The sequence below is a fragment of the Sceloporus occidentalis genome, unplaced genomic scaffold (assembly GCF_023333645.1).
Source record: "Sceloporus occidentalis isolate IW3139 unplaced genomic scaffold, rSceOcc1.0.p SCAF_2, whole genome shotgun sequence".
Taxonomy (NCBI): Eukaryota; Metazoa; Chordata; class Lepidosauria; order Squamata; family Phrynosomatidae; genus Sceloporus; species Sceloporus occidentalis.
Window position 1 is genome coordinate 269,714,230 of NW_028316982.1, and position 26,190 is coordinate 269,740,419.

At 41.0% G+C, this 26,190-nt stretch overlaps 1 protein-coding gene across 4 annotated transcripts in view; it reads right to left on the minus strand.

Moving 5' to 3' along the window:
* Window positions 1-26,190, minus strand: part of FCHSD2 (FCH and double SH3 domains 2) — a 177,274-nt gene that overhangs the window by 68,125 nt on the left and 82,959 nt on the right. For all 4 annotated transcript variants that reach the window (XM_089513034.1, XM_089513033.1, XM_089513036.1 and 1 more), the window contains exons 4-8: window positions 19,789-19,865; window positions 17,546-17,690; window positions 7,678-7,811; window positions 7,336-7,390; window positions 5,540-5,668 (exon numbers count right to left, since the gene is read on the minus strand). In XM_089513034.1, the coding sequence (XP_089369160.1) occupies window positions 5,540-5,668; window positions 7,336-7,390; window positions 7,678-7,811; window positions 17,546-17,690; window positions 19,789-19,865 (540 nt within the window). The remainder of the gene's footprint in view (window positions 1-5,539; window positions 5,669-7,335; window positions 7,391-7,677; window positions 7,812-17,545; window positions 17,691-19,788; window positions 19,866-26,190) is intronic.

Genomic DNA, 26,190 nt, shown 5'->3' on the forward strand with positions numbered 1-26,190 from the left:
GTAAATTTTGCTCTGTTTAAGAAAGAACAACAGCTTGTGAATTTCATACAAAGACTACGGACTTTATCACACATAGCTTTAAAACCATGATTAGAGCTGGAAAAAGGTGGCTTTGGCGATACTTATTGAACGATGATGTCATCAACCCATACCTGCTGTGCCCCCAAAGTGTGATTAGGGCATCCCTTTTCAATGAGCACATAATTGTGCTAATCCCCAGGTGCAAAACATTGCTGCCAGGGTCATTACAATATTGGAAGTCATGTGTGTCCTTGCTCCATTCCCAACTAGGCTGATTCCCTTTATTATTTTCTTTTCTTTTCCTTTTCTTTCTCCTCCTCTTTATTTTTTTTTAAAAACCAGACAACAACAACCTTAAATCACAGTTAGTAGCAGAGTTCTGGAAATGCACTAAAAAGTAAAAATTAAATAAATAAAAGTTTTAAAACCCTGAAAGGCATGCTGGGTAAGGCAGTGGGATTAAGAAGGGGTCAGGATGGCCATCTGTCGGGGATACTTTGATTGTGAGTTCCTGCATGGCAGGGGGTTGAAATGGGTGGCCTTTGTGGTCTCTTCCAACTGTATGATTCTATTATTCTGGAAAGAAAAGTGAAACGGCTGAAGCAGCCCTAGTTGTGTGATTTGAAGAAATGTGCAATAATGATTGCTCACAAACATACATAATTCCATTTTCTTTAACAAGCACAATTGTGGCAAGAACAGGGATCATGCAGTAATGTCCTACAACTACCTATTCTGACTGAGACCAACTATCCCAAATGAAGGTTTACACAACAGTGCTAAATGACATGTTTTTAACTATAGACACCAGAAACTGCATCTGGGTTCTTCTGCACTCTTGCTGTTGATCTGTGCTCATCTTCTACATATCAAGTAATTTCAATTTGTGGGGAAAACCAGCATTTAAGAAATAATTTATTTGTATTAACTAACTGGGATTCAAGAGTGGGACTTTTTTTTGCGTAGAAAACAATCCTGCTGACAAAGATTTTTGTGGGTTTTTTGGGCTATTTGGCCATGTTCTAGAAGAGTTTATTCATGACATTTCCCCAGCATCTTTGGCTGGCATCTTCAGAGAATGCAGGCCTAGAAGAGAGCTGGATACACACACTGTGTGACCCTGGGTCTGGAGGAATTCCATGTTAATCTGTGCATTGTTCTGTTGTTGATGGCAGGGCCCCAGGGTGGGAGGATATGCAAAGAGGATTAGTGTCTGCTAATTGGTGATCGTTATCTGCTGGGAAAGCCCCGGACTCTGGGTGGTTTCTCATTTGCACTTAATGAGTCCTCATTTTGCTATTCCTCAGGACTGGTATCCAAACTTTGTTCACTTTAAGGGTTTCTTCTTTCTGGTTGAAATTATCCAGATGTTTGTGGATTCCAATGGCTTCCCTGTGCATTCTGACCTGATAGTTGTTAGCATGGTCCAGAATTTCAGTGTTATCAAACAGTATTTTATGCCCAGGATGGTTTATAACATGTTCTGCTATTGCTGATTTTTCCGGCTGGCTCAGTCTGCAGTGTCTCTCGTGTTCCTTGTTCTCAGAAGATGCCAGCCACAGATGCTGCCGAAATGTCAGGAATAAACTCTTCTCGATCATGGCCACATAGCCCAAAAAACCCACAAAAAACTATGAACGCCAGCCATGAAAGCCTTCGACGTCACCTGCTGACAAAGTTTAAATTTTTGTTCCCAAAGGCATTTTCTTGACTCAAGTACAAATGATTATTTCATGTTGTTGTACAAATTAGTGATCTGCCCCACCCCTCGTGCTTTAATGTCTTGTGATCGATTTCTATAATAATTTGTGGGAAACTAAGGAAGAGAGCAAAGAGTGGAATAAAGAAATGTCATCTTTGTTCTGATTTAAGGATATTGCAAACCAGAGTCCCCTGAAAGCTCATTCTGTGTATAAAGTTACTAATACTACCAGCAATGGATTTGTGTGTGTCTCTCAACTGTATAATTTTTTATTTTTACATATATATGACAAAACTCAATTACATCATGGTATCATGGGCTAACGCTATCTTATTCTGCTATATTTTTGGGCAGTGGTGGTAAATTATTTAAGTATGGAGCTTCTCCAAGAAAAGTGACATTAAATTGATTTTTGGATCATCTTTCCACTTGTATTAATAATTAAGACAGCATTTTTGAAAGTACACAGCTCAGCTGTCTGTCTGGGGGTTTAAATAGTGCTCATTTCAGTCTTCATGTTTCACCCTCAAGAGTCGAACTGAGGGCACTCCTAACTCCTGTGCCCACCCGACTTAAATGAACGCACATGAATTGCTCACTATTCTTTTTGTAATCGCTGTGCTTAGTAGCAGATGAGGTAGATGGCAAAGTTCCCAGCGGAGATACTATCCTCATACTCCTCATACCCTCGGGAGGAAAAATGCTGTTTTGCCACATTACACAGCAGTTCTAGATAACCTACAGACAGCATCAATCAATGCTAGTTTGTCAGTTATTTCATTTTCAACATACCAAGTGATAATATTTAAATGCCATATCATACTATAGGGATAGAAACATTAGCATAATGATGAGGCATGGGATCAGAGGGAAATATTGACAATTTCATAGCAGCAAAATATAACAGGGACTAATTATAAAACAGTGTTTGTAATAATTAACAGAAATAGCCTGGAATTGAGTAAGGTAATCAACACAAAATGGGGATAAAGGAAACCCCAACCTTTATTCAAATACCAAGAGAAAGGGCAGAAATTTCTGATAAACTGTCATCCTTAAACAAAGGAACTTCAAAGAAAAACTCAAATATCTGAGAGACTGCCTGTCCCATATGTACCTGACCAACGATCGTCTGGTCTGTGGATTCTACTATTTATCTTTCCAATTTTACTTTGTACTGTATATACTTGACTACAAGCTGACCTCATGTCTAAGTCAAGGGCAAGTTTTGGGGCCAAGATTATGGATTTTGATATGACCTATGGATAAGTTGAGGATGAAGCAAAGCAAAATAATGTTAGAGAACTTACAAAATTCCAGCAGACATAACTCTTTGTGCTCACTCTTAAGGCTGGATGGATGAGACAGTAGAAAGGGTCAGTGCTTCCAGGACAGTTTATACTCTTGCTTTTCACCAGGGCATAGTTCCTTCTTTTAAATAAGAGTTCAGATACAGCACTTACATCAACCCATGAATAAGTCAATCCAAGGTTTTTTGGGTTAATTTTTGACCTAAATTTCTAGACTTTATACAGTATATGAGTATATACAGTAGTTCTTTTGTTCAAGGACCACCATTCTGAGATCTGAAATGGGATAGTCTGGATTTAATTCTGATTTATGTCAATTTATCCTCTGATGCACAAATCAAATTTGTGGCATACTATATTAACCAAGTCCGTTAGCACTGTACACTGGGCAAACAGGCCAGTCCCTGAGCCACAGGATAAATGGAAATAAATCAGACATTAGGACTGGGAATACATGAAAACCAGTGGAAGAACATTTCAGTCTTCCTGGGCATTTCATCTCAGGCCACAGAACAGCAGTCCTTGAACAAAAGAACTGCAAAGGAAGACTGTAAAGAGAAGTAACATAAACAGAATGTATCCGCAGACTACAGTCCACTAGCAGTGGGTTGAATAGATATAATGGTTTCCTGGCACACTACACACATTTCAACACTATTTAATCCCTATCCTCATGAGGCTGTCCTTGAGCGATTTATCACACACCCCTCTCTGTTTCTCACACTACATTCCAATACTCATTCATATGGTTATCTATTCTCCTTGGCTTTAGGCAACATCCTTCCTCCTGCCTTTGTCCACTAATGACCATAGTTAAAACTGAACTTGCTACCCCATCTCCATACCCACAAGGGTTTGAATTTCAATTGACATTCTGACACCCACCCATCTTACATAGGTTTATCTCTGGACTCTCCACTCTGTGCATCTGAGGAAGTAGGCTCAAGTCTACGAAAGCTCATGCTGCCAGCTTTTTTCTTTCAGTTCATCTCAAAGGTGCTACAAGAGCCCTCTGCATACTAATTTTCCAGACTAACATGGCTAAGTCTTTGAATTCTATCCACTCAAGTGAAAATGACTGTAACAGTTTGAGTTCCTTTTCAACTTCTAAAATAAGCATGGGAAGTGACAGATGCCCAGACTTTGGGAATCATCCAGACAATCTGAGAAAGATCAGTTGAAGCCCACCACCATGACTGGTAATACTTACAGAAAAAACACAGTATAAAACTGCATATATTTTACACTATTTACCTTTAAAATAACATAAAATCTAACACACAAGGATCAAGACAGACACTTCATAAGCTTTTTGTGTGCTCAGCACTTCACACAATTCTTTTTTTGTGTGTGTGTGCAGCAAACTCTTGGATTCAAATGCGATTTGCCAGAGGGCACAGCAAGGGAGATGGCAGGATATTATACAAACACACACCCACAAAATCCAAAGCCTCTTTGGGTTAGCAGAACTAGTTACACAGTTCTTCAGATCCAGAACATTCTATGTGCAAGAGTTCAATAGTCAGTAATATGCCATGTTGCACATCAAACTGAGGTATATATCAACCATAGATCTAGAATCCAAATCATGATCTGAGCTACCAAATGTTCAACTGGCAGACTGTGATTTAGAATTGGCACTTTTTTGTTTCCTGTCATTTCAGCATTAAAAGTCGTAAATTCACTCATATCTCCAAGATGCAGCAAACTCTAGAGGCAAAGCAATGGCTGTAACCATGTTTTTTAAAACTCAGCACCATATACAGAGAAAGTCTGCACAAACCATAGTCTACAAAATGCACTTCATACAACAGCTTATTACTCTGATTTGCTGGCTGACTTGACACTACTTTTTAAAAAATCAATGCAAACACCAGTCCAGCTTGCAAAAACATAATCTGGCATGGTTTGATTCATAAAGGCGCTATACAGACCGGCCTATATAGTGTGCCCTCATCACATGCTAGGGGTTGGCCAAGGCTGCACCACCCATACATGCCTCATCCCTAGCACGTGACGAGGGCGTCAAATGGCGGCGCCCTGTACACATGGACGCTGCCATTTTGATTCGATGGATGCTTAGTGCCTGCATGTCCTGGCGTCATTGTGATGCCGCGAGTGTGCCACTGGCGCGCTGCGGCATCACAATCGTGCTGCGAGAAGAATCCGCTTTTTGCGGGTTCTTTTTGCTGCGTGAGGAAGCCATGCAGTTTGTCCACTGCAGCTCCCTCGCGCAGCAAGACAAAGCGCCGGCAGACTGCCAAAGTGACCCACTGTCTCTACCTCTTGTAAGCAATCCCTAAGTGCAGGAACTGAATAGTTACAGCTTTACTGGCACACACCATGAAACAAAAGACCTCCTAAGATTTTCCCTCTTTACACACAGACTAAACATCCTCAGAGCAAATCAATACTTTCCTATAATTATTTGCAATATTTTGTATCGAAGAAAGATTGAGCACAGTGGGAAAAGAAAAGTTTTTCAACTATCACTTTATGCCATTACCTTCATAATGTTTACTAAGTCTGTCTGATAGTAGCGATCTTGGTGTGCATTAGCAGCTGCTAAAGTGAGAAGGTAGTCGTTCCTCGCATGAGTAGCTTTAGAATTACACTCAGATCGTCGTGCTTTTAACTACAGCAACAAAAGGAAAATATGATGATCAGTATTTAAGGGAAGAGAAGTTTGATTTCATTCATTCATTCAATTTATATCCTGCCTTTCTCCCAAGGGACCCATAAATAAAATAAATGTTTAGCTAATAATGTACTATTACAAAAGTTTTTTAAAAATCACAAATAAACATAATCTCTATTAAATATACACATTTAAAACAGTTTAAAATACATTTTAAAATATGTTTCAAACATAATTAAGACATACAAAATGAAAACAAAGCACGACACTTTGAATATCTTTCTGCCATATGATTAAAATCAGTGAAAGGCCTGCCTAAATAAAAAGATCATAAACCTGTAGCCAGAGAGACAGCAGGGAGGGGGCTAGTTGGGTCTCCATTGGGAGCGGGTTTCACAGTCTGGGAGCAGCCACCAAAAAGCCTCTGCCTTGTCCTCACCAAGCATGCCTATGAAGGTGGTGGGACCAAGAGAAAGCCTCATACTGAAGATCTTAGGCCAGCTCATATGGGGAGGTACGGTCTTTTAAATTCAACACTGTGAAACATGTTTAATAAGATGGTGGCATTTGATAACATGGTATGTCTTTGCAATGAGCCTTCCTTATCCAAAATGCTTGGGACCAGAGGTACTTTTGAATTTAGATTATGATTTTTGTTTGGATTACGGAAGATCTGTATGTGCATATATGTACATAATGAGGTATCTTGGAGATCAAACCCATGTCTAAAGACAACATTCATTTATATTTCATATACACCTTATACACATAGCCTGAAGGCAATTTTATACAATATTTTTAGTAATTTTGTGTATGAAACAAAATTTGTGTACATTGAAACATCAGAAAGCAAAGGTGCCACTTTCTCAGGCAAAGTTTAGAATATTTTGGATTTTGGAATTCCAGAGAAGGGAGACTCAACCTGTAATTGCATTGCTCTCATTTTCATGGAATAGGTACTGCATAATGGTCTAGTTAAGTAGATAAATTTTAATTAAATCAAATGCTACTACTAATATACATTAACAACAGAGTATGTACATATATTACAGGCTGAAAATACTTTGTATCTTTGTATGAGAATAATTCTTACCATCATCTCTGTTGAATAAATAAATATTATCCCCATACTGCAAATGAGGGGACTCATATTAAGGCCATGGAGGAAATTTTTGACTATTAAGAGTTTTTAACTGGGACTTCACAGCATGATTACACTATGCACAAATACCCCCTTGAGCTGGGCAAATAAAGAGAAACATGAAATATTTTGCTATTTTTGGTGAAGTAAATAAAGCAAGTTAAATACTTCAACAGTGAAATAGAGGCAATGGCTAAACCAAAAACAAAACTCAAGAATTCTTCTAAGCTCCTGCTCTCTAAACCCAGTAGGTGGGATGTGTTTGTTTATTAGTACCTCCTGTGGGAAGTAATGCTAAAAGTAATGCCCTTGGTTAGATAAGTTCAAGAATTCTATTGATCAGAAATGGTTGATAAGAAATTAGAAATGTGCAAGATTTCTATGGGTCAGACTGAAAAACAAACCTGCTCCAGCCATAGTTTGCCTAGTTTTTATTAGGTTCTACTTTCTGGATGTCTGTGACTCATTCCCTAGACAAAACATATCCCTAAAATTATATTGTACAACTTATTTTTACACTCACCTTTACACTTGCTTTCTGTAAGCTTATCCTTGACTGAAAAAGACTAAGTTTTGACCTGCAATAGAAATTAACACAATAAATCAGTATATTTCTAGAATGGGTATTACATTTAGAGAGCTGGTTTCCTGAAGGGGCTTACATTAATACTTTGGAAGATCCCTGACAACATGTCTGATGAAACAGAGAATATTTTTCCTGGTAACATAGAGATACTTCTACAGGCAACAAGGAAAGTGTCTGTTTACAAGCTTGGATGACACCACTAATGGTCAAACAAGATGCAGTGCATAAAGCTGTTTAAAGCAATTTACATGCAGAAATTGTAGACATGCTGGAACATACTTGGCCTCAATATCGGCCTTTTCACGAACAGCATGAGCCATCTGCTCCGTTTCGAAGTATTTCTTCTTGCCCTTAGCTAAATCTTTTACTGTCTCTTGTAATTCAGCCTGGATCCTGGTCAGCTGCTCCACACACTAAATAAAAGAAAAGACATGGAAAAAGTAAATTAATGTGTCCAGTTGTTTTTTTTTTTAAATATATAATGAAGCAGGGCTATCATTATTGCTGCATCTCTAATTCAAAAAAGCTTCCATTCTCATTCTAGTCAAGTTGATGCAAGTTCACTTCGCTGTAAGAGAGGGCAGAATCACTGACATTTCTGGAAAACTGTTTCAGCAATAGTTATAGCTGATTTACTTGGGATGATTCTGCCTCTGCCAGGCTGCAAGCAAATGGGTTTCACAGCTCCTTTGCAAATAGTAGTTCGTTCTGCTTTACACTATGTGATCAAGAGCAAAGGATTAGTGGCCATTAGTAGAAATGACTGTTTAAAAGAAGAAAACAGAGAAAAGTGTTCTACTGATGACCACCAGCTATAACAGAGAGATGACTAATTCCATCGTCTGAGGCAAGAACACATGTGACTAGCATGCGTTGGAGGTAAGCTTCTCCTGCTAAGCTTTGTATGAGAACATCATTGAAGCACCTGGTAAGGCTGACAAAACACTGGTTTTACTCTACATTCCTACTCATGTATGCCATGGGACTAGGTGACTCATTATTCTGATACATCGTACTTCTCAGCAAACTCTTTTCATAATGTGGATCATGTTTTTAAAATTCAGAAGTCCTTCTCAAAGAGACACCCATGTTAGTCTGTCTCAGCATAAAATCAAAAGGGTGGGGGAGTGAAGGAACCGAGCAGCACTGCTGAGACTTAACTGGCTTATTTCAGCATGAGCTTTTGTGGATATTAATCCACTTCATTTCAGTGCATCGAAAGAAGTGGAAAGCTCATCATAAAATAAAGCAGCTAGTCTCAAAGCTGATGCCCTGAGAATTCTTCTGTGAGACTGATTTATGCAAGATGTGTTTTCCATTTAGCTTCAGAAATCTTTCATGGCATGGGAATGGGTATCCATGAAACCATTTCTTTCCTAAATAAACATATATGCATACAACTCCTACTTTTTGTGGCCTGTGAGGCAGGGCACTGCCTAAAATTCAACCACTGAGAGAAGTTTCACAACAGGTGGGGCAAGAACCAGCGCCTATACTGCTCCTGCTCCAGGGCTCAAGAATTAGGCCCCTCCTGCAGTACAGAACAGGGATTTTTTTTTTGGGGGGGGGGGTGTTTGTGTGTGCAGAATGCAAACCTTGCCAGTTCCAGAAAGCTTTACAAGGTCTTTACTGCACCTTTGAATGGGTTTCTGTGATGACTATTTCTGTAACCGCTTGGAAAATATTTTAAGACTTTTCCCCACCCCATTTAACTGCTTTTACCTTGGTTTTAGGAATGCTTTGTTTTTGTTGTTTTAAGTACTTTTGGGGATGGGATGATTGCCTTCCAGTAATTTTTTTCTTCTCAATAAATTAATATAACAATGAAGCTTTATGTTCCCACAATAGCATAAATGAGGGAATGAGTAACATCTTAAAAGTGTGATTATGAGGGGGTAAAGTGACAGAATTGTTGTTCCATTCTTGACCCCATAACAGGCAGGGATATATTCAGGGTTAAAGTACAATTTTTCCCTCTTCACAAATTTTGGTGGGCCACAGCACATCCTTGGTGATAACCAAAAGTTACTTCCAGACCTTTTTTTAATGTTTCTGGGTACCTCTTTCCTCAGGCATTTACTGCCAAAACTGTGTCTCAATACTACTTGCAGTCAAAAAAGTTGATTTCAGATTATTATGTTTTTAAATATTGAGGGTGGGGGCTGGAGGAATAAGGATAACAGGAGAACCCCCCATGAGACGTGTGGCTCATGGGTTGTATGATTTTCACCTCTGCCTTAAAGCATAGAAGGCCTTGGCAAACATAATCCATTAATGAAGTGCTTGCTCTGCAGGGCAGATGGTTCTAGGTTCCATATGTGGCATCTGCAATCCCAAGATGCTCCCCACTCCAATAAGGAGAAGGAGATGGAGAAGGAGAAAGACAATCCTGGACAAGATGGGGTGAAAGTAAGGCAGCTTCATCTGTTTTCTTTAGACTGAAAAATGAATTATGCCTGAACTAAATCTAAATATTTTCTGAACACTAAACTATTTATTAGTTGGAAATCATCTCAAAGGCAAAGATACCCAAACACACTAAAGCATAAAACCTGTGAAAGAACTTGTGCTACTCTCACTTCTCAGAACTGGGCTAGACTGGCTGAGCAAGAATGTGCTAGAATAAAGGCTACCAACATTTTATGTAAATATTGCAAAAGGATAGTCATCTTAAAACTTAAGATAACATTTCTTGTGTATGATCTCAGGTGCAAGATGCCATCTCAATCTTTGACGCTTGCCTGGAACAGTTGTATTGCAAAATACCTCAAGGACTTTTAAGGGTGGAAAACCTGTTATCTTATGAACCATGGCTAAATTTAGAATAGGAGCAAAAATATTTGTGTGCATAAATTGGGTTTAGAACTCCAAGAAAGCAGTGGCTATCAAGCATTTCCTTAGCTCCTTTTTTAAGAGCTTAAATTACAGTGATTCTATTTAAATTCTCTTCACACAAACCAGTACTTTTATTGCCATCTTGGAAACAGACAAACTGTCTTTGAAAAATTATAGCTTTAAGTTACAAACTGCAAACTGAGTGACAGATGAATGATTCTTCCCAATTCTTACATTCCCACTACTGGGTATTGAAAACATAGGCAAATTCATTCACTTGTGTGCATGCTAATATGTATACTATAGAGAATCAGTGTGGCATAGTGGTTTGGGCACTAACTTATGACTCTGCAGACCCAGGTTCAATTCCCATTCAGTCATGGAAACCCACTGGGTGACTGTGCATCATCTCTGCCTCAGAGCAAACGCAAAGCCCCTACAAACAAATCTTGCCAGGAAAACACCGTGATAGAGTCACCTTAGGGTGTCCATAAGTCAGAAATGACTTGAAGCCACATAACAACAACAATGTATATACTACCTCAAAATTAACACATTCAATAAATTAAGTATTGAATCTTTCAAGAAGCTTCTACGAGTACAATGAGACATTAACATGGATGCACAGAATGCATTTGTTGTTGGTGTTATGTGCCTTCAAGTTATTTCCAACTTATGGCGACCCTAAGGCAAACTTATCATGGGGTTTTCTTTGCAAGATTTGATCAGAGGTGGTTTGTCACTTCTCAGTGGGTTCATGGCTGAGCTGAGAATCAAACCCTGGTCTCCAGAGTTGTAATCCAACACTCAAATCACTATGCCATGTTAGCTTAATGTATGCAGATAATTTTAACAAAACTCAGGTGGGGTTTTCTTCTAAGGAAAAGCACCTCTGGAAGAAGCTGGATGTGGATCCATTCTAATATCTCATTATACTCGTAGATTTATGCAGAAGCTTCTTGAAAGATTCAATACTTAATTTATTAGATGTGTTCATTTTGAAATAATATATACATTCTGTGGCTTCAAGTCATTTCTGACTTATGGAGACCCTAAGGTGACCCTATCTTGGGGTTTTCCTGGAAAGATTTGTTCGGAGGGGAAAAGAAGTAGGATGCTAGAATTTCATCCTTCGATTACAACTATGCATGCACACAGGTTCAAATAGATTCGACTTTACTCTTGCAAAGATACATCTATAATTGGGGGTGGGGGTGGATGGGTGGGAGAAAAGCAACTTCACATTAAGCAGAAAATTTGGGCTTTCTCTGGGACTCCTCCACACTCACCACTGCTCTGCAACTGATTTAATCACCACAAGATTGTAAGTGAAAAATTAGCTAATTTAAGCAAGTAGTGGATTAATAGCTAAAGTGGTGAGCTGGGTACTTTTTACACTGCATTTGTTTTACACTGCCCAAAATACATTGCTGTAATTGTTGGAAGTGAACATTGAAGATGATCTAACAAGGAGTACTTTATCCACAACATTATTTCTCTACCATTTGCCTCCATTAATGACAACCGTTGTTCTGTGTATTAAAGGACAAGGTTGTCTCTGTACTGGTTTTCTGGCCAGATGCCTAGGGTGCCTTTCCAGGATGTGGCTGCATCATCTCAATTTCCGCTTCACCCTTAGATCCATGGATAATTCCTTAAACGTTTTTTTTAAAAGATACCACACCTTAAATGCAAAGCCTAGTATAATTTGGAAATGTTCAAAGCTACCTCTAAAGATTTGCTTGTTTCTCATTGATTCTTGCTAACATTATGGGTGTATTCAATTTCATTTAACAAGCAGGTTTTCCTCTCGTTTGCTGGCTGTTACCAAGCTATTTCAGGCAAAATGTGTGCCAGCAATATTAATTTTGTTGTTTCAGGAAAATAAGACCAACTCAATCCATATCTAAAAGAAAGCATCTATATTTGTAATCTTAAAACTTTGGAAAAGTCTCAAGGTCATCAATTCCTTGTAGAACAGTCCTTTACCTCTCTGCTCAAACAGTGCTATTGCCTCTCCTCAATAATAATAATAATAATAATAATAATAATAATAATAATAATTTTTATTTGTATATATCCCACCTCTCCCTGCTTCTAGCATCTAGCAAGAAGAGATGAAGCAATTGTGCACATGGAGGTCCCATCCAGCTACCATGGGTAATAGCCATTGATCGGAGCTATCCTCTATGAATCTGCCTAATTTTTCTTTAAAAAGGTAAAGTTTTCCCCTTGACATGAATGTCTAGTCGTAACCAACTGTACGGGGTAGTGCTCATCTCCGCTACTAGGCTGAAGAATCAGCATTGTCCGAAGATAACACTGGTGGTCATGCGGCTAACATGACTGCACAGAATGCTGTTACCTTCCCACTGAAGTGGTACCTATTTATCTATTATTATTATTATTATTATTAACCTTTATTTATGAAGCGCTGTAAATTTACACAGCGCTGTACATGCAATCTTTTTAGTTAGACGGTTCCCTGCCCTCAGGCTTACAATCTAAAAAGACATGACACAGAAGGAGAAGGGAGTGGTGACGGGAAAGGGTAAGAGGTCCAGCAGTTCCTCTCAACCTCCGAGGCCTGGACCAAGGCAGATGGACTGGAGGGAGGGCTTGGCTTCAAAATGGAAGGTTAATCATTTTCCAGGGAAAATACATACTCTCAAGTAGGATAATGCATATACAGTACATAGCAATACAGGAAATGGATCAATAAACAGTCAACAACAGAACATCAGATAGTAAGCAACAATTATTCGATGTCTGGGAAGGCTTCTCTGAACAGGATGGTTTTCAACCCCGTTTTGAAGCTGGTTAAAGAAGTGATGACTCTTGCTTGTGGAGGAAGAAGGTTCCAGGAGTGAGGGGCAGCAAGTGAAAAGGGGCGAATCCGGGATGGGGCAGAGGAAATCATGGGCTGAGACAGGAACCCTTGACTACCAGAACGGAGGGCCCTGGTGGGAAGGTGAGGAGAAAGAAGGTCTGATAAGTAAGGAGGGGCCAGTCCATGGAGGGCTTTGAATGTCGACAGCAAGAGCTTATACTGAATGTGGAAAGGGAGAGGGAGCCAGTGAAGGGATGCCAACACAGGAGAGATGTGGTCAGTGCAGTGGGTGGAAGTGATAATGTGTGCAGCTGAATGCTGGGCAGAGATTAAAGGACGGAGGTGAGAAAGAGGAAGTCCAGCCAGGAGGACATTACAGTAATCAAGTCGTGAGATCACTAGGGCATGGACCAGGATCTTGGCAGTAGAGGCGGAGAGATATGGTCGGATTTTGGCAATATTGTACAAAAAGAATCTACAAGCCTTGGCTGTGGTCTGGATCTGAGGGATACACGACAGAGAAGAGTCAAAGATAAAGCCAAGACTGCGGGCTTGCTGGACTGGTTGAATGGAAATGTTGTCCACAGAGACAGAAAAGGAGTGTTGAAGGTTGGGCTTAGGAGGAAAGACAAGAAGCTCCGTCTTGGACATGTTGAGCTTCAAACGCCGATGGCGCATCCACTGTGAGACAGCTGTAAGGCAAGACGAGACTTGCTGTTCAAGCCTTGGAGAAAGGTCAGGGGCAGAAAGATACAGCTGGGTGTCATCAGCATACAGATGGTAGGAAAAACCAAAAGAGCTGATGAGTTTTCCTAAGGACAGTGTGTAGAGAGAAAACAGAAGGGGACCCAGAACAGAGCCCTGGGGAACTCCAACAGATAAGGGAACAGGAGAAGAAGTCTGACCCCCTGCAACTACTGCAAAAGATCTGCCAGACAAGTAAGATCTAAACCAGTCGAGAACAGAGTCTGAGAACCCAAGGTCAGAGAGTATGTCAATTAGGAGACAGTGATCAACAGTGTCGAAGGCTGCAGACAAATCGAGAAGAATGAGAACAGAGTAAAGGCCATTAGCCTTGGCCAGTAAAAGGTCATTCGAGATCTTTGTGAGAGCTGTCTCTGTGGAATGCCTTGGGCGGAAACCAGACTGATAGGGATCAAGGATGGAGTTGGTTTCGAGAAACTTGAGACAGCGCGAATAAACAACCCGTTCCAAAACCTTAGAAAGAAAGGGGAGAAGAGAAATCGGACGATAGCTAGACAAAGAGGAGGGATCAAGAGAAGGTTTTTTCAGAATTGGGGAAATGAGAGCATGTTTGAAGTCCGAAGGGAAGGAGCCTGTAGAGAGAGAGAGATTGAAGATATGGAGAAGCGAGGGCAGAAAGGAGGGAGCTATAGAGATTAGAAGACGAGTAGGAATAGGATCAAGAGGACAGGTAGCAGGTTTGGAAGAGTTCAGAAGTGTAGAGAGTTCATCCAAGGAGGCAGGAGGAAAGACAGAAAATTTGTTAGGCGAAGGCGATAGAAGATTAAATTTGTTAGGCGAAGGCGATAGAAGATTAAGAGCAGAAGAAGAATCAGGAGGGACTATCTCAGAGCGAATAGTGGTAATCTTAGAGATGAAATAGTTAGCAAAGTCATTAGGAGAGAAAGATGAAGAGACAGGAGGAGAGGGAGGTTTAAGCAAAGAGTTGAAGGTGGAGAACAAACGCTGCGGGCACCTCTCATTGGCAGAGATCAATGATTTGTAATAATTCTGTTTAGCCATAGATAGGGCGCGTGAGAAGGACGAAAGAACAAATTTGAAATGGATAAAATCAGCCCACTCTTTGGACTTTCTCCAAAGACGTTCAGCCGCTCTAGAGCAGGACCGGAGAAACTTAATGTTGGGGGTAAGCCAGGGCTGAGGTCTAGTCTTGGAGGAAGAAGTGCGAACAGAGACGGGGGCAAGATGGTCAAGAGTCGAGGAAAGAGTGGAGTTAAATAAAGACATTGCTGAATCAGCAGAATCCCCGAGATTTAGGGAAGAGAGAGATGAATCCAGGGTCAGACCAAGATGGTTAGAGTCAACAGATTGAAGATCACGAAAAAGGCGTTGAATAGTATGGCGAGGAGGAGGAGTATAAGTGAGAGCAAAGGAGATTAAATGATGGTCAGATAGTGGAAAGTCAAGTGCCAGGTAGTCAGAAATGGCGCAGTTTGCAGCAAGAACTAGGTCAAGACAGTGACCAAGAGAATGAGTTGAAGAGTTGGAGTGTGGTTGGAGGCCAAAAGAAGCTAGCAGAGAGTTAAAGCGAGATGTTGTAGGGTTATTGGAATCGTCAACGTGGATATTAAAGTCACCTAGGATCAAAGTGGAGACTGAATCTGAAAGGAAGAATGTCAGCCATGATTCAAAGTCAGATAGGAACTGGGTGGCAGAACCAGGAGGGCGATAGATGACTGCAACCCAGAGCTGTAGAGGAGAAAAGAGTCTAATAGGATGAAACTCAAAGGAAGAGAAACGATAGCTGGGGGGAAAAGATAGAACTTGAAACTGGCAGGAGTTAGATAGCAAGATACCAACCCCTCCTCCTCGACCCTCAGGACGGCTTGTGTGGGTGAAGGAGAGACCACCAAAAGAAAGGGCAGCGGAGGTTGCAGTATCATGGGCTGGGAGCCAGGTTTCTGTGAGAGCGAGGAGGTTAAAGGATTTAGAGAGAAAGAGGTCATGAATTGCTGTTGCTTTAGGGGCAGCAGAGCGGCAATTCCAGAGGGAACAGAGGAAGGGAAGCAGGGAGACCGGGAGAGGCCGAATGGGGATCAGGTTAGGAGAAATGTGGCGAGCCATGGGAAGGATGGGGTTCACAGAGAAAAGAAAGAGGTGAAGCTGGCTTTACAATTAAAGGTCAACAACAACAACAATAACAATAATGACAAAAACAATAATAATATTGCCAGCTCAGTCCTTCTGGGGACGAGTCCAATGCAAGCAGGACTACTTGCACTTTTACATGCTTTCGAACTGCAGGTTGGCAGAAGCTGGAACTAGTGGCGGGAGCTCACATTACACGACACTTGGGCCTCAAACTGCCCAACCAATTTCTCTTTACTGCCAAGTAAAATATAGATCATCACCATGTCCTTTGGATGTGAATTCTATATAGAATTCACATCCAAAGGACATGGTGATGGTCTATTTTACTTGCCTGTAAAGAGAAATTGATTGACAGTTAAGATTTAGGGTCACCCAATGAACATGGACAGTAGATTCCACGACAGATGAATTCTTCACTTGAAAGCATAGTTTATTTTATAGTATAAACTAAGCTTTCAGTGAAGAATTCATCTGTCATTGGGTGACGCTGAGTTCTAGCACTGAAAGAGAAAGAGTTATAATAATAATAATAATAATAATAATAAATTTTATTTCTACCCCGCCCTTCCAAAAAAATGATCAGGGCGGCTTACAAAGTTATAAAAAACATTACAATACAGGTAAAATTCATCAGCAATTAAAACCATTAATACAAAGACAGGAACAGGAAACAATAAAGTAAAAAATACATATTCTACTCATGAGTTCCACAGTATGCGTAATTCTATAAACATCTATCATGCACTTTCATCTAACATAAGCAGCCTCATATGCTTAAACTGTTTCCTCACAAGCAAGATACCTCCAAGCTCCCAAGTGTTGTAGTTCCTCTTTTCCAGTTATATTACATCCTGAGATGCAATAACCTCATATTTATCATGCCCCCTGCTCCCCAGTTTTAAAAATAAAACAAACCCAAAGACCATTTTTTTTACAATTTGTAATTGTTTTTTCCATTGGGGTGACCAAGTATTTGGTCTGGTGATTACACTGGCAATTCTCTTTTTGAAGGACTGCCCTCTAATCTGTCCATGTGCTCTTTTGTCTAGTAAAACTTAGGCTGTGAGTGTGTGTTTACAAAAGAATAGTCTTTTCCCTTTCACACTCCTTTGGACACAGTTAAAATCAGTCAACCTCATACAAGTATCCACATGTTTCTGCTTGCCAAGGGTAAATAAAATATGGCATTTTAAAAATTAATTTGGTGAATGAAATCTTCATTTGGATAGCAAAAGAAATAATAATGTCAAGCATTATTTCCTTAGATGGACATACAAGGAGATATAAGGCACTGAAGTACTATTAGCCACATTTGTTTTCTGCAGCGATCAGCATTAAAAAGAACAATGACACATACCACATTTAGTTCTGAACAGAATGTAGGATCACAAGTTATTTAATAAACAATGGTCAACAAGGGTTGTGGTACTAAAGACTAGATGGTTGGAGTAAAAGTCATAACAAAATATTTATCACAGCTCTGTCTGAATCCAACAAAACGGTCTTCATAATCACCAATATAAAACAAAATCAATAGCGTAAACAAGTCAAATACTATTTGCACAAGTGAATATTGCTTATCTAAACTGAAGGTACTGTACATGTTGCAATCTCCAAGGGCAATACCTTTTTCAGCTGCTGTTCTTTAAAACTCTTCACTGCCCTGGCAGGTTCAGAAATTAGGTTCTTATAGTTTTCACAGATATTGAGTCTGGACTGAGCCACTTGCACTGTGCCTTCAAGAAATGATTTCCACACTGGATACATGCTCCTAAAATACAGGGAAAAAATCAGAAGGCCAGTGGATGTGTGTGGGAAGGGCAAAGAAGAAACTAAGAGAGATGTAAGAAGGGACTTTATTGCTAATAGCACAAAGCCAGATTAAGGCATATTCTTACCAGTGAAGAGCCTACAGTTCCATTAACGGCCCACAAACTGAAGGTCTAGCTAGAAATCTAGGATTTAGTACCTTACCATGGTTTCAGCAAACAAAATAAATAGTACAGCTATCTGGGTATTCTGATTAGCCACAGTATGAACTTCCCACTACTTTTAGATTTACTTTATATTAGAAATATGCAGGCTAGTTTCCTAAAATATTAATTTTAAAAGTGGAAAACAAACTGTCCCTGAGCATGTAATTATAAACCTAGCTAACTGTATCTGAAATTCAATTTACAATTTGCAGCCTGTTCAAATGCACAAGATAGGGCTGGACAAATCTCCCCATTTCACCTCCTTTATCATTTGCATTCTTCAAGCAGAAATTCCAGTTATGGGATCTTCAAATTTGAATAACAATCAATGCTTTGGCATTACAGTGACCAAGTGTGAACCTCAGACTTGCATGCTGTCCACTCCCCACTTAAGAGGAGAGAAATTAATATTTCACTTATTGTGTTTACATTTGTACAGGCATACATCAGTTAACAAAGCCTCTGACAAAGAAGCTCCTTTTCACAAAGTCTTTTCTGCCTACTCAACCTGTCCTCCATTCCTCCGTGTCCTCTGTCTGGCTGGAGTTTTTAAAACTCATGTTGTGAGGCTAGTGAAGGATTGGAGAAACACAGACTTTCAGCTGCCATCTTGTAGCAGTATGTCTGCACTAAACAGTGTAATAAAGCTAAAACTGAGAAAGACTGGGGTACTCCTCAGTTGATCCTACTCTGTCTGTGGCTGCTTGCAACAGGCAATGTAACAGCAGCTGCTGCCAGGATCTCTTACTCTGTATGTGTGGACAGCAAAACAGGAAGAAAGGGGAAAGTGAATTACTGCAGCCTGCCTCATCAACTATTTCCATGTTTAAAAAAGCCTTTTCTTTGCATTTGCCCACCAAAATGAAAGTCAGAAGAAAAGTGGTGAAAGAAAAAAAAGTAATCACTGGATTAATTTGGGAACAAGCTTTAAAGTAAAGTGGCCTGTAAATGGTTCAAAATGTTCATCTTTACTTATGCAAGGATTTACCTGTCCTGACTGACTGTTTCATTTCACATTATGCATGCTGTTAGTTTTGAATAAAAACTCAGTGAAACATATCTGAAATGCTCTTCTTGTCTGTGGTTTATTTATTTATTTATGGTATTTATACCCCGCCCTTCAGCCCTAAAGGCTATCAGAGCGGCTTACAATTATTATTTTTAATTAGATGGTTAAGGAACCTATCACTATTCTTTCCATTCTACCTCTGGTATCAAATTTTCAGTTAAAGAAGTAACATCTAGGGACACATCTACTTCCTTATCTGAGGTATACCTGTACATGGTTTTTAATCTTCTTATGGGTTGTTTGAATTCCAGTTTTGAGAGAAAAGCAGGATATGGATTTATAAAATAATAAGAAGGGACCCTGGCTACATTTAGAACAGCAGCTGCCCATACCTATTTAATATTATTTTTAGAGCAACCCTTGGCTACTTTTTAAAATCTTCAGGCCATTATTTGAAGGTAAAACCCAATCTGTAAGTTTCTTGCAGAGCAACTTATAGAGAGCTAAACTGAACAAGGAGATCCTATTCTTGACTTCTCTATTGTTACCAGCTCCACTCGCCTTCAGCCAGCACAAAATCATTATTTGTCTACACCTGTATTCATTTAAACTGAATCCACACATTCATGGGAATTGGGGAGCTGTACATGTTTAGTAAAATATTCCTCATAATAGTTTGGTTTTACTGTTTCATTTAACTCTGGCAACATTCTTCAGATTTCACAAGTATATTAACATCTGAGGAGCTGAGAAATGACAGAGTACTCTGGGAATAATTCAACAATACATACTTTTAGTTACAAAACAAAGTGATTAATTACAGTTGTAGAGAACAAAATCAAACAATGCAAGACATTAGAAATGGGTATATTTCTCAAAATTACCTAAAATCATTTCGTTCATCCGCTTTTATTCCTGGCCACTCTTTCTTTAAGTACTGACTAGCCAATTTCTGAATGCCCTGTTAAAAAAAAGATTTAAAAAGAGAATTATTTACAAATGAACTTGTACTCTAAGCACTTTCCACAGTCGCAATCAAAATATTCAAGAAAAGGAGGAAGTTGAGTACAGTCCCTTCCTCATATACCAGAATTAAATTTCCCATGCAGCTTGCTAGCTCATATTGTCAAGAACCACTAACACAATCAAACAATAGCACATAATGGTGTATGTATGAAGGCAAATGGAATTCTACACCCCAGAATTTGGTTGCCTCCTCCAGAGTAAGTTAGGGTACATAGAAGTCCACAGCTTTATTGATATGGTTTCTTACAGGAATACTCAAGCCCAAGAGTACCACTATTTTTATGGTATATAAGAGAAAGTTTCATTTCAGTTAGCAGTATAATACCTTTGTGTGTGCTGCAATTGTTTCTACCATTCTGATGCTGAATTGAGGTTAAAAAACAAATACTCTATAGCTGGTGCTGACTAACCCTGCCCCACCAAAAAAACCTCTTTAATGGTTAGTAGCATGTCACCCAACCATGCAACTCCAATTTGCAAGATGAAGTAAAAGTGGCAAGATCAGAGAATGTTTTACAAGAGCTTAACTCATTTTGCAAGCTTTACAAGGAAAAAACAAAAAGGAACATTGGCTGGGATCCAGTATTGGATGTCTGCTGATGGAACAGCTGAACAGGGAGGGGGAGCAGTTGTCCTTTCCCATTGCAGCCCCAGTAAACCCCAAAAGGTAATATTGGGGAAGTGGGAATCTGAAAAATCCAATCCAGCTGGTATTAGGACAGCAACAAGGGCTATGATGGAGAAGGAAGGTCTGCTGGTACTACAGTTTCAGGGCCATCCTGGTTTGGGGCCATTCAATCTATTGTTTAAGTTTTATAATATGACTCCTGAATTAGAAGCTTGTTACAGACTGTGCATATGTGGCTGGTTTTTTTAAATGGCAATTCTCAAATGGTTGGTTTGGACCAATTTGTTAGCAGCAATAGCAATAGCATGTACATTTCTATACAGTGTACTCAGCACTCTTTAAGTGGTTTACAATGTGTAAGTTAACTGCCCCCAACAAGCTGGATATTCATAGTAAACCACAGAAGCTTTTTGGAAGTGTCTCGTAGCAAGAGCTGCACAAGGTGATTTGCAACCAGCATGATACACTAATAAATCAGATGAGGGAGTTCTTAGTATGAATACCTCTGGTTAACCCCAAGCTACACAATTTGAGCTGCCGTGTATCTAAAAGCAACAAATGTAATTTGTAATCAATCCTTATTCCTTGGGATAGGGCTGGGAAGATCACAACAAACCAACTGTTGACCAACCATGAAAATAATGAGATCAGGCAACATAAACTGGGTTAAACAAAGGTGAAATTTATTGCCCTGAAACCTATTTAACTGTTTCAGACCTGGAACTGAACAAACAAGGGGGAGGGCGCAATCTGATGTGAGTCCAGCTGAGGTCCAGATATCAACCTATGACACCTTCCCAGCCAATTCTTGGATGAAACACCAGACCCTGAGGACAGCCCAAAGAAATTGACTGCTATCTTGCTCAGTCGTATTTCGAAAGCTAAATACAGACGGCTCACTCCTAAACCCTGTGATTTTATAAGACAAGAGTAAACCCTGTTATCTGTCATGCCCTGGCTCCAGGGTCCTGGCATGTCCTCTGAATATGAAGGCTCCTGATGGAGAGCCTGAGAGCCTAAGGCGGGATACAAACCGCCATAAAGTACGCGCTCCGCGCGTACTAGGGTTAGGAAGGGCCGTATTAGGGTTAGGAAGGTTCTTACCTTCCTGACAGCCCTTCCTCCCAGTACGCGCGGAGCGCGTACTTTTTTGCGGTGCCCATCCACATGGGCGCCGCCATGTTGACGTACTGGACGCTGTGCGTCCAGACGTGTCGCGGCGGAAGTGACGTCGCGAGGACGCACTCCACCCCTCGCAGCGCCACTTCCGCGTTCCAAAAAGGAGCGGCATTTCGCCGCTCCTTTTTTGCTGCGCAGGGAAGCCTCGCGGTCTGGCAGCTGGGGCTTCCCTACGCAGCGAATGGCGGCGGCGGGAAAACGGCCCCTTGAGGGCCGTTTGTATCCCGCCTATGGGACATACCTGGGCTGCAACAACTCCACAGGGGCCATGTTCTCAGCAGCCACAAAAGCAAAGTTCATGGTAGTCACAATCCTCGGATGAAGACCAGGCTTGCCAATGCCTTCCCCTTCTGAGAGACACCAGGAAAGAGAAAGATGCAAGCAGGCTTGATGTTTAAAGAGGAAACACGCTACTAACAGGGAACACCTATGAAACCCGGACAGACTATAAATATCCCAGAACCTGCCTTGGTCCAGTATGGCTGACAGCCATCCATCTTCCTTGGGAGAAAGCCACGCGGGTGTCCCATTCCTTGATTGATTGCCTGTTGCTTTGAATTCGGCCTGGATTCTGACTATTCGTTCAGATTATCCTTTGCGCTGCTTTTCTGGATGGACTACTGACTCATGAAAGACCTGGACTAGATTAGATGGCCATTGATTGCTTTTCTACAGATGCCATGGTGAGCTTGAATTCTTTCTCCCACATACTCTGCTAAGGTGCTGAGGCTTTAGATTGGGAACTTAGGCCCCATACAGACTACCAAAATAAAGCTGTTTTGGGTCACTTTGAAGGTATGCTATTTAAATGATGCATGTGTCCTAAGAGTCCAGAAGCTGTGCCAAAGCTGCGCTCCAATCCTTAGGACTGGGTCGTGGCTTTGGTGTGACTTTCAGACTCTTAGGACGCATGCATCATTTAAACAGTATACCTCCAAAGTGACCTGAAGCAGCTTTATTTTGGCAGTCTGTATGGGGTCAGAGTTAGCTTCCCAAGAGCAAAATGGCAATACCAACCCCAAGAACTGACTCCTTTGCAAACCATACAGTCCCATGCCCTATGGAGGCAGCTCCAGAGTCCGACCTGGTACTTGCTAACCTCCAACACAACAGCATGCCAAGGTGTACTCTGGTTGAATATCTAATACAGGGGTAGGCAACCTTTTTGAGCCGGGGGCCAGGTTGCTGTCCCTCAGACAACTGGGGGGCCAAAGCCGGGATGGGGGTGGAGCTTCCACCCTCCGGGGGCGGAGCTTCCGCCCTCCTGGGGGCCAGGCCTCTTCCTCGTTGCCGGCCCCTGACGGGGCCCCAGGCCCTGTCAGAGGCCGGGAAAGAGCCGGCGGGGGCCGCCAGCACTGAAGGCCTCCCCCTCTTTGCCGGCCCTTTTGCCACCGCTGTAGCCCTCCTGGAGGGCCCCAGCGAAGGCAACAGGTCTCCGAGAGGCCCACTGCCGCCGTCGGAGCCCTGTTCGAGGGCTCCGGTGGCCGCAGCGGGCCTCGGCGAAGTCTCACGCGACCTTTCTTGTGGTCGCACGAGACTTTGCCTCTAGGCTGCCACCGCCATGTTGTTTTTCAAAATGGCAGGGAAGGTCGCGCGAGACTTCGCTGCCATTTTGAAAAACAACATGGCGGTGCCCGGGAGCCGGGAAAAGCCACAATCGGCGGCGGCAGGGGCCGGCCGAAAGGCCTCCGTGGGCCACATCCGGCCCACGGGCCGGAGGTTGCCGACCCCTGATCCCAATAGAAGCCTATTTATTGACACCATCTCAAGCCAACTGTCAAAGTCCCAACAGATACAGTATGACATAGAGGGAAAAAAGCAGCGATGGGGGAGGAGGGGAGAATTCCTATGAGGTCCAGAAGCAACCAACAAAACCCACACTGCACTAGTTGGGTGGGTCACAAGAATGAGTAAAAACAACATGTGAAGGGGCAGCCAGCCCTTAAAGAAACTTGCCTAATACCACTTGCACGTGATAATGCTTGGCCTCATGGGCCAAGTACAAAACATCTTGGTCTCAACTCATGGAGGCCCACAAAGAGTCCCCTTAGTCACAGCGACGACTGCCACGTGGCTTCGAGATGGCTACTACACACACCAAACTAGGGGGAACAAAGTTGTCATTGGTCCATGTCAAGTTAAAAGACTTGAACTTCTGAGGTTTTGGACATTTCACATAGGAAGTCATAAATGTTGGCAACAGCAGCTCTTTTTCAGTTAACAGCACAGTGAGTTTGTATTCCTAGTCAGTATACAGTATAAGGTTCTCCTTGTTCTTTTCTCAAGGACACTTGCTGTGGCTTCCCCCAAAAGGTCTCCAAGACAGACCATCACTGTTTGGCTCCAACTGGGAAATCTACCAATAGTTTAACCTCTGACATAGTTACATTGAATATGGAACCTAGGAGTGAGCACAGTACTCACTCATGGGTCACTTGGCATCCTTTTAACTCAAACAGTCAGGACTGTAATATTTAAGTGCAAACAAAATCCCATTATGGTTGATACGCTATTCAGCCCAGTAGTTGTGCTAAGATTGTTGAGAGCCAGAGTGGGATATACCCAAGGGCAAAGTACAATAACATCCAAAAACCATGAACAGTGATACCTTTATTAGATCAACCAAAATCCACAAAATACATGCTACAAGCATTTGAGGTTCCACTGGTTTCTCATCAGGCAAACACGTTAAAAATCATAATGAAGGGGAAAATACTGACAAGGTTGGTCACAAGTCTGCATTTTGAAAATATGTTCTTGGTAGTGCTCTGAGTTAAGATGGTATGGAGATGGGTATCTATGCCAGCTGGCCACTCCTCCCCTCTGGCCACATGGCACTGGGAGGCAAGCATTTTAAAGTCCAGGAAATAAAATTTAAATTCCATCAGCAACACAGAAAGTTACTTCCTTTGAGACCCAGCAGATCTTTATGGGGCTACAAACCTCTTTATTAGGCAGATAGCACTGAATTTCTCTAGAAGAGAGGTATACGATGCTGAAGACCAGGGTTCAAATCCCCACTCAGCTATGGAAACCCCACTGGGTGCCCTTGGGCAAGTCAAATTCTCTCAGCCTTAGAGGAACGGAAAGGCAATCCCCTCTGAAGAAATATTTGCCAAGAAAATCCCATGATAGGGTTGCCATAAATTGGAAATGAAGGCACACGACAATAAGAAGGTACATCTAGATATGTCTTGCCACTATTCCTTAAGCTGCTACTATAAAAGGTTTGGTAAGTGAATAATTTTTAAGAAGTTGTCATGCTCGTGAATGAAAGATTGGGATTCTGCAACACCTCATGTTGCAGATTCTGAGCCTTGGATCCCAATGAGGACTACATTGATCGGAATGGAGTAATGAATTACACACCCTGATAAAAGGAATTTCTTGCAGAGTGGAGGACCAAAGCAGCTGGCACACACCTCAGGAACCTCAGCCAGGCATATTCCATTTGCCATGTCAACCAGGCAATCCTGAGTGCTCTATTCATTCAAAGATGATTTGCATCAAATTGTCTGTTTAGACACTCCTCATTATTTGACTGTTTCCTGAAGTGAAAGATTACCTGAGACAGGTGAATCCATGTGCATAAATGCCACAGCCCACTACAATTAAAAGGGCATCAAGAAAAGCTTTAAAGCTCTTCACCAAGAAAAATGCTAAATTAGACTAATAAATTAATCCATTCAAGGGCACGAACTATTGCTAAAATGAGAGAACATTTAAATAACCATATCCCAGAAATTTCTCAGGCAAAGCTGTATGTATTCAGATGCTAAGAAAGCTGGATCATAAATGCAATAACTAAATAAATGAACGCACAAATCAATATAATTCACAAACCATTTCACTATGCCGCTGTACTTAATGGGACTTGAGCATCCATGGATTTTAGAATCCACGGGGAGTCCTGGAACCAAAGCCCAGTGATAGCAAGAGCACAATGTTATATTTTTAATAATTAAATAATTTTATTTTAAATAATATTTAAAATAATCCCACTAAGTGTCTTAATCTAGGGCATCTTCTGAGCCCAAAGTACTGGGTACAATTATTATTATTATTATTATTATTATTATTATTATTATTATTAACCTTTATTTATAAAGCGCTTTTCATAGCAGTGTTTGTTGGTATAGAATCAAAGGTATTCCACAAACATCCAGAACCAGAAAATGAATGTTTAGGCGAGGTTAAACTTTTGTTCCGAGTGGAGGTCACACCCCACAAACATATCCAACACAAATGCAATAGATCTGATTAATCAAATCTGAAAATAATTAAATCTGCAAATAATCAAATCCGCAAAAGTCAAAGATGCAAATGTGGAGAACCAACTGTACTTGCTCTTGGTTTCAGTGATGGACAGTGTCACCTGTACCTACCCTTAGCTAGTGAATGCCAGAGATGGATCATTGGATGCAAATGGATCACAAGCCTCTCCAATTATTTT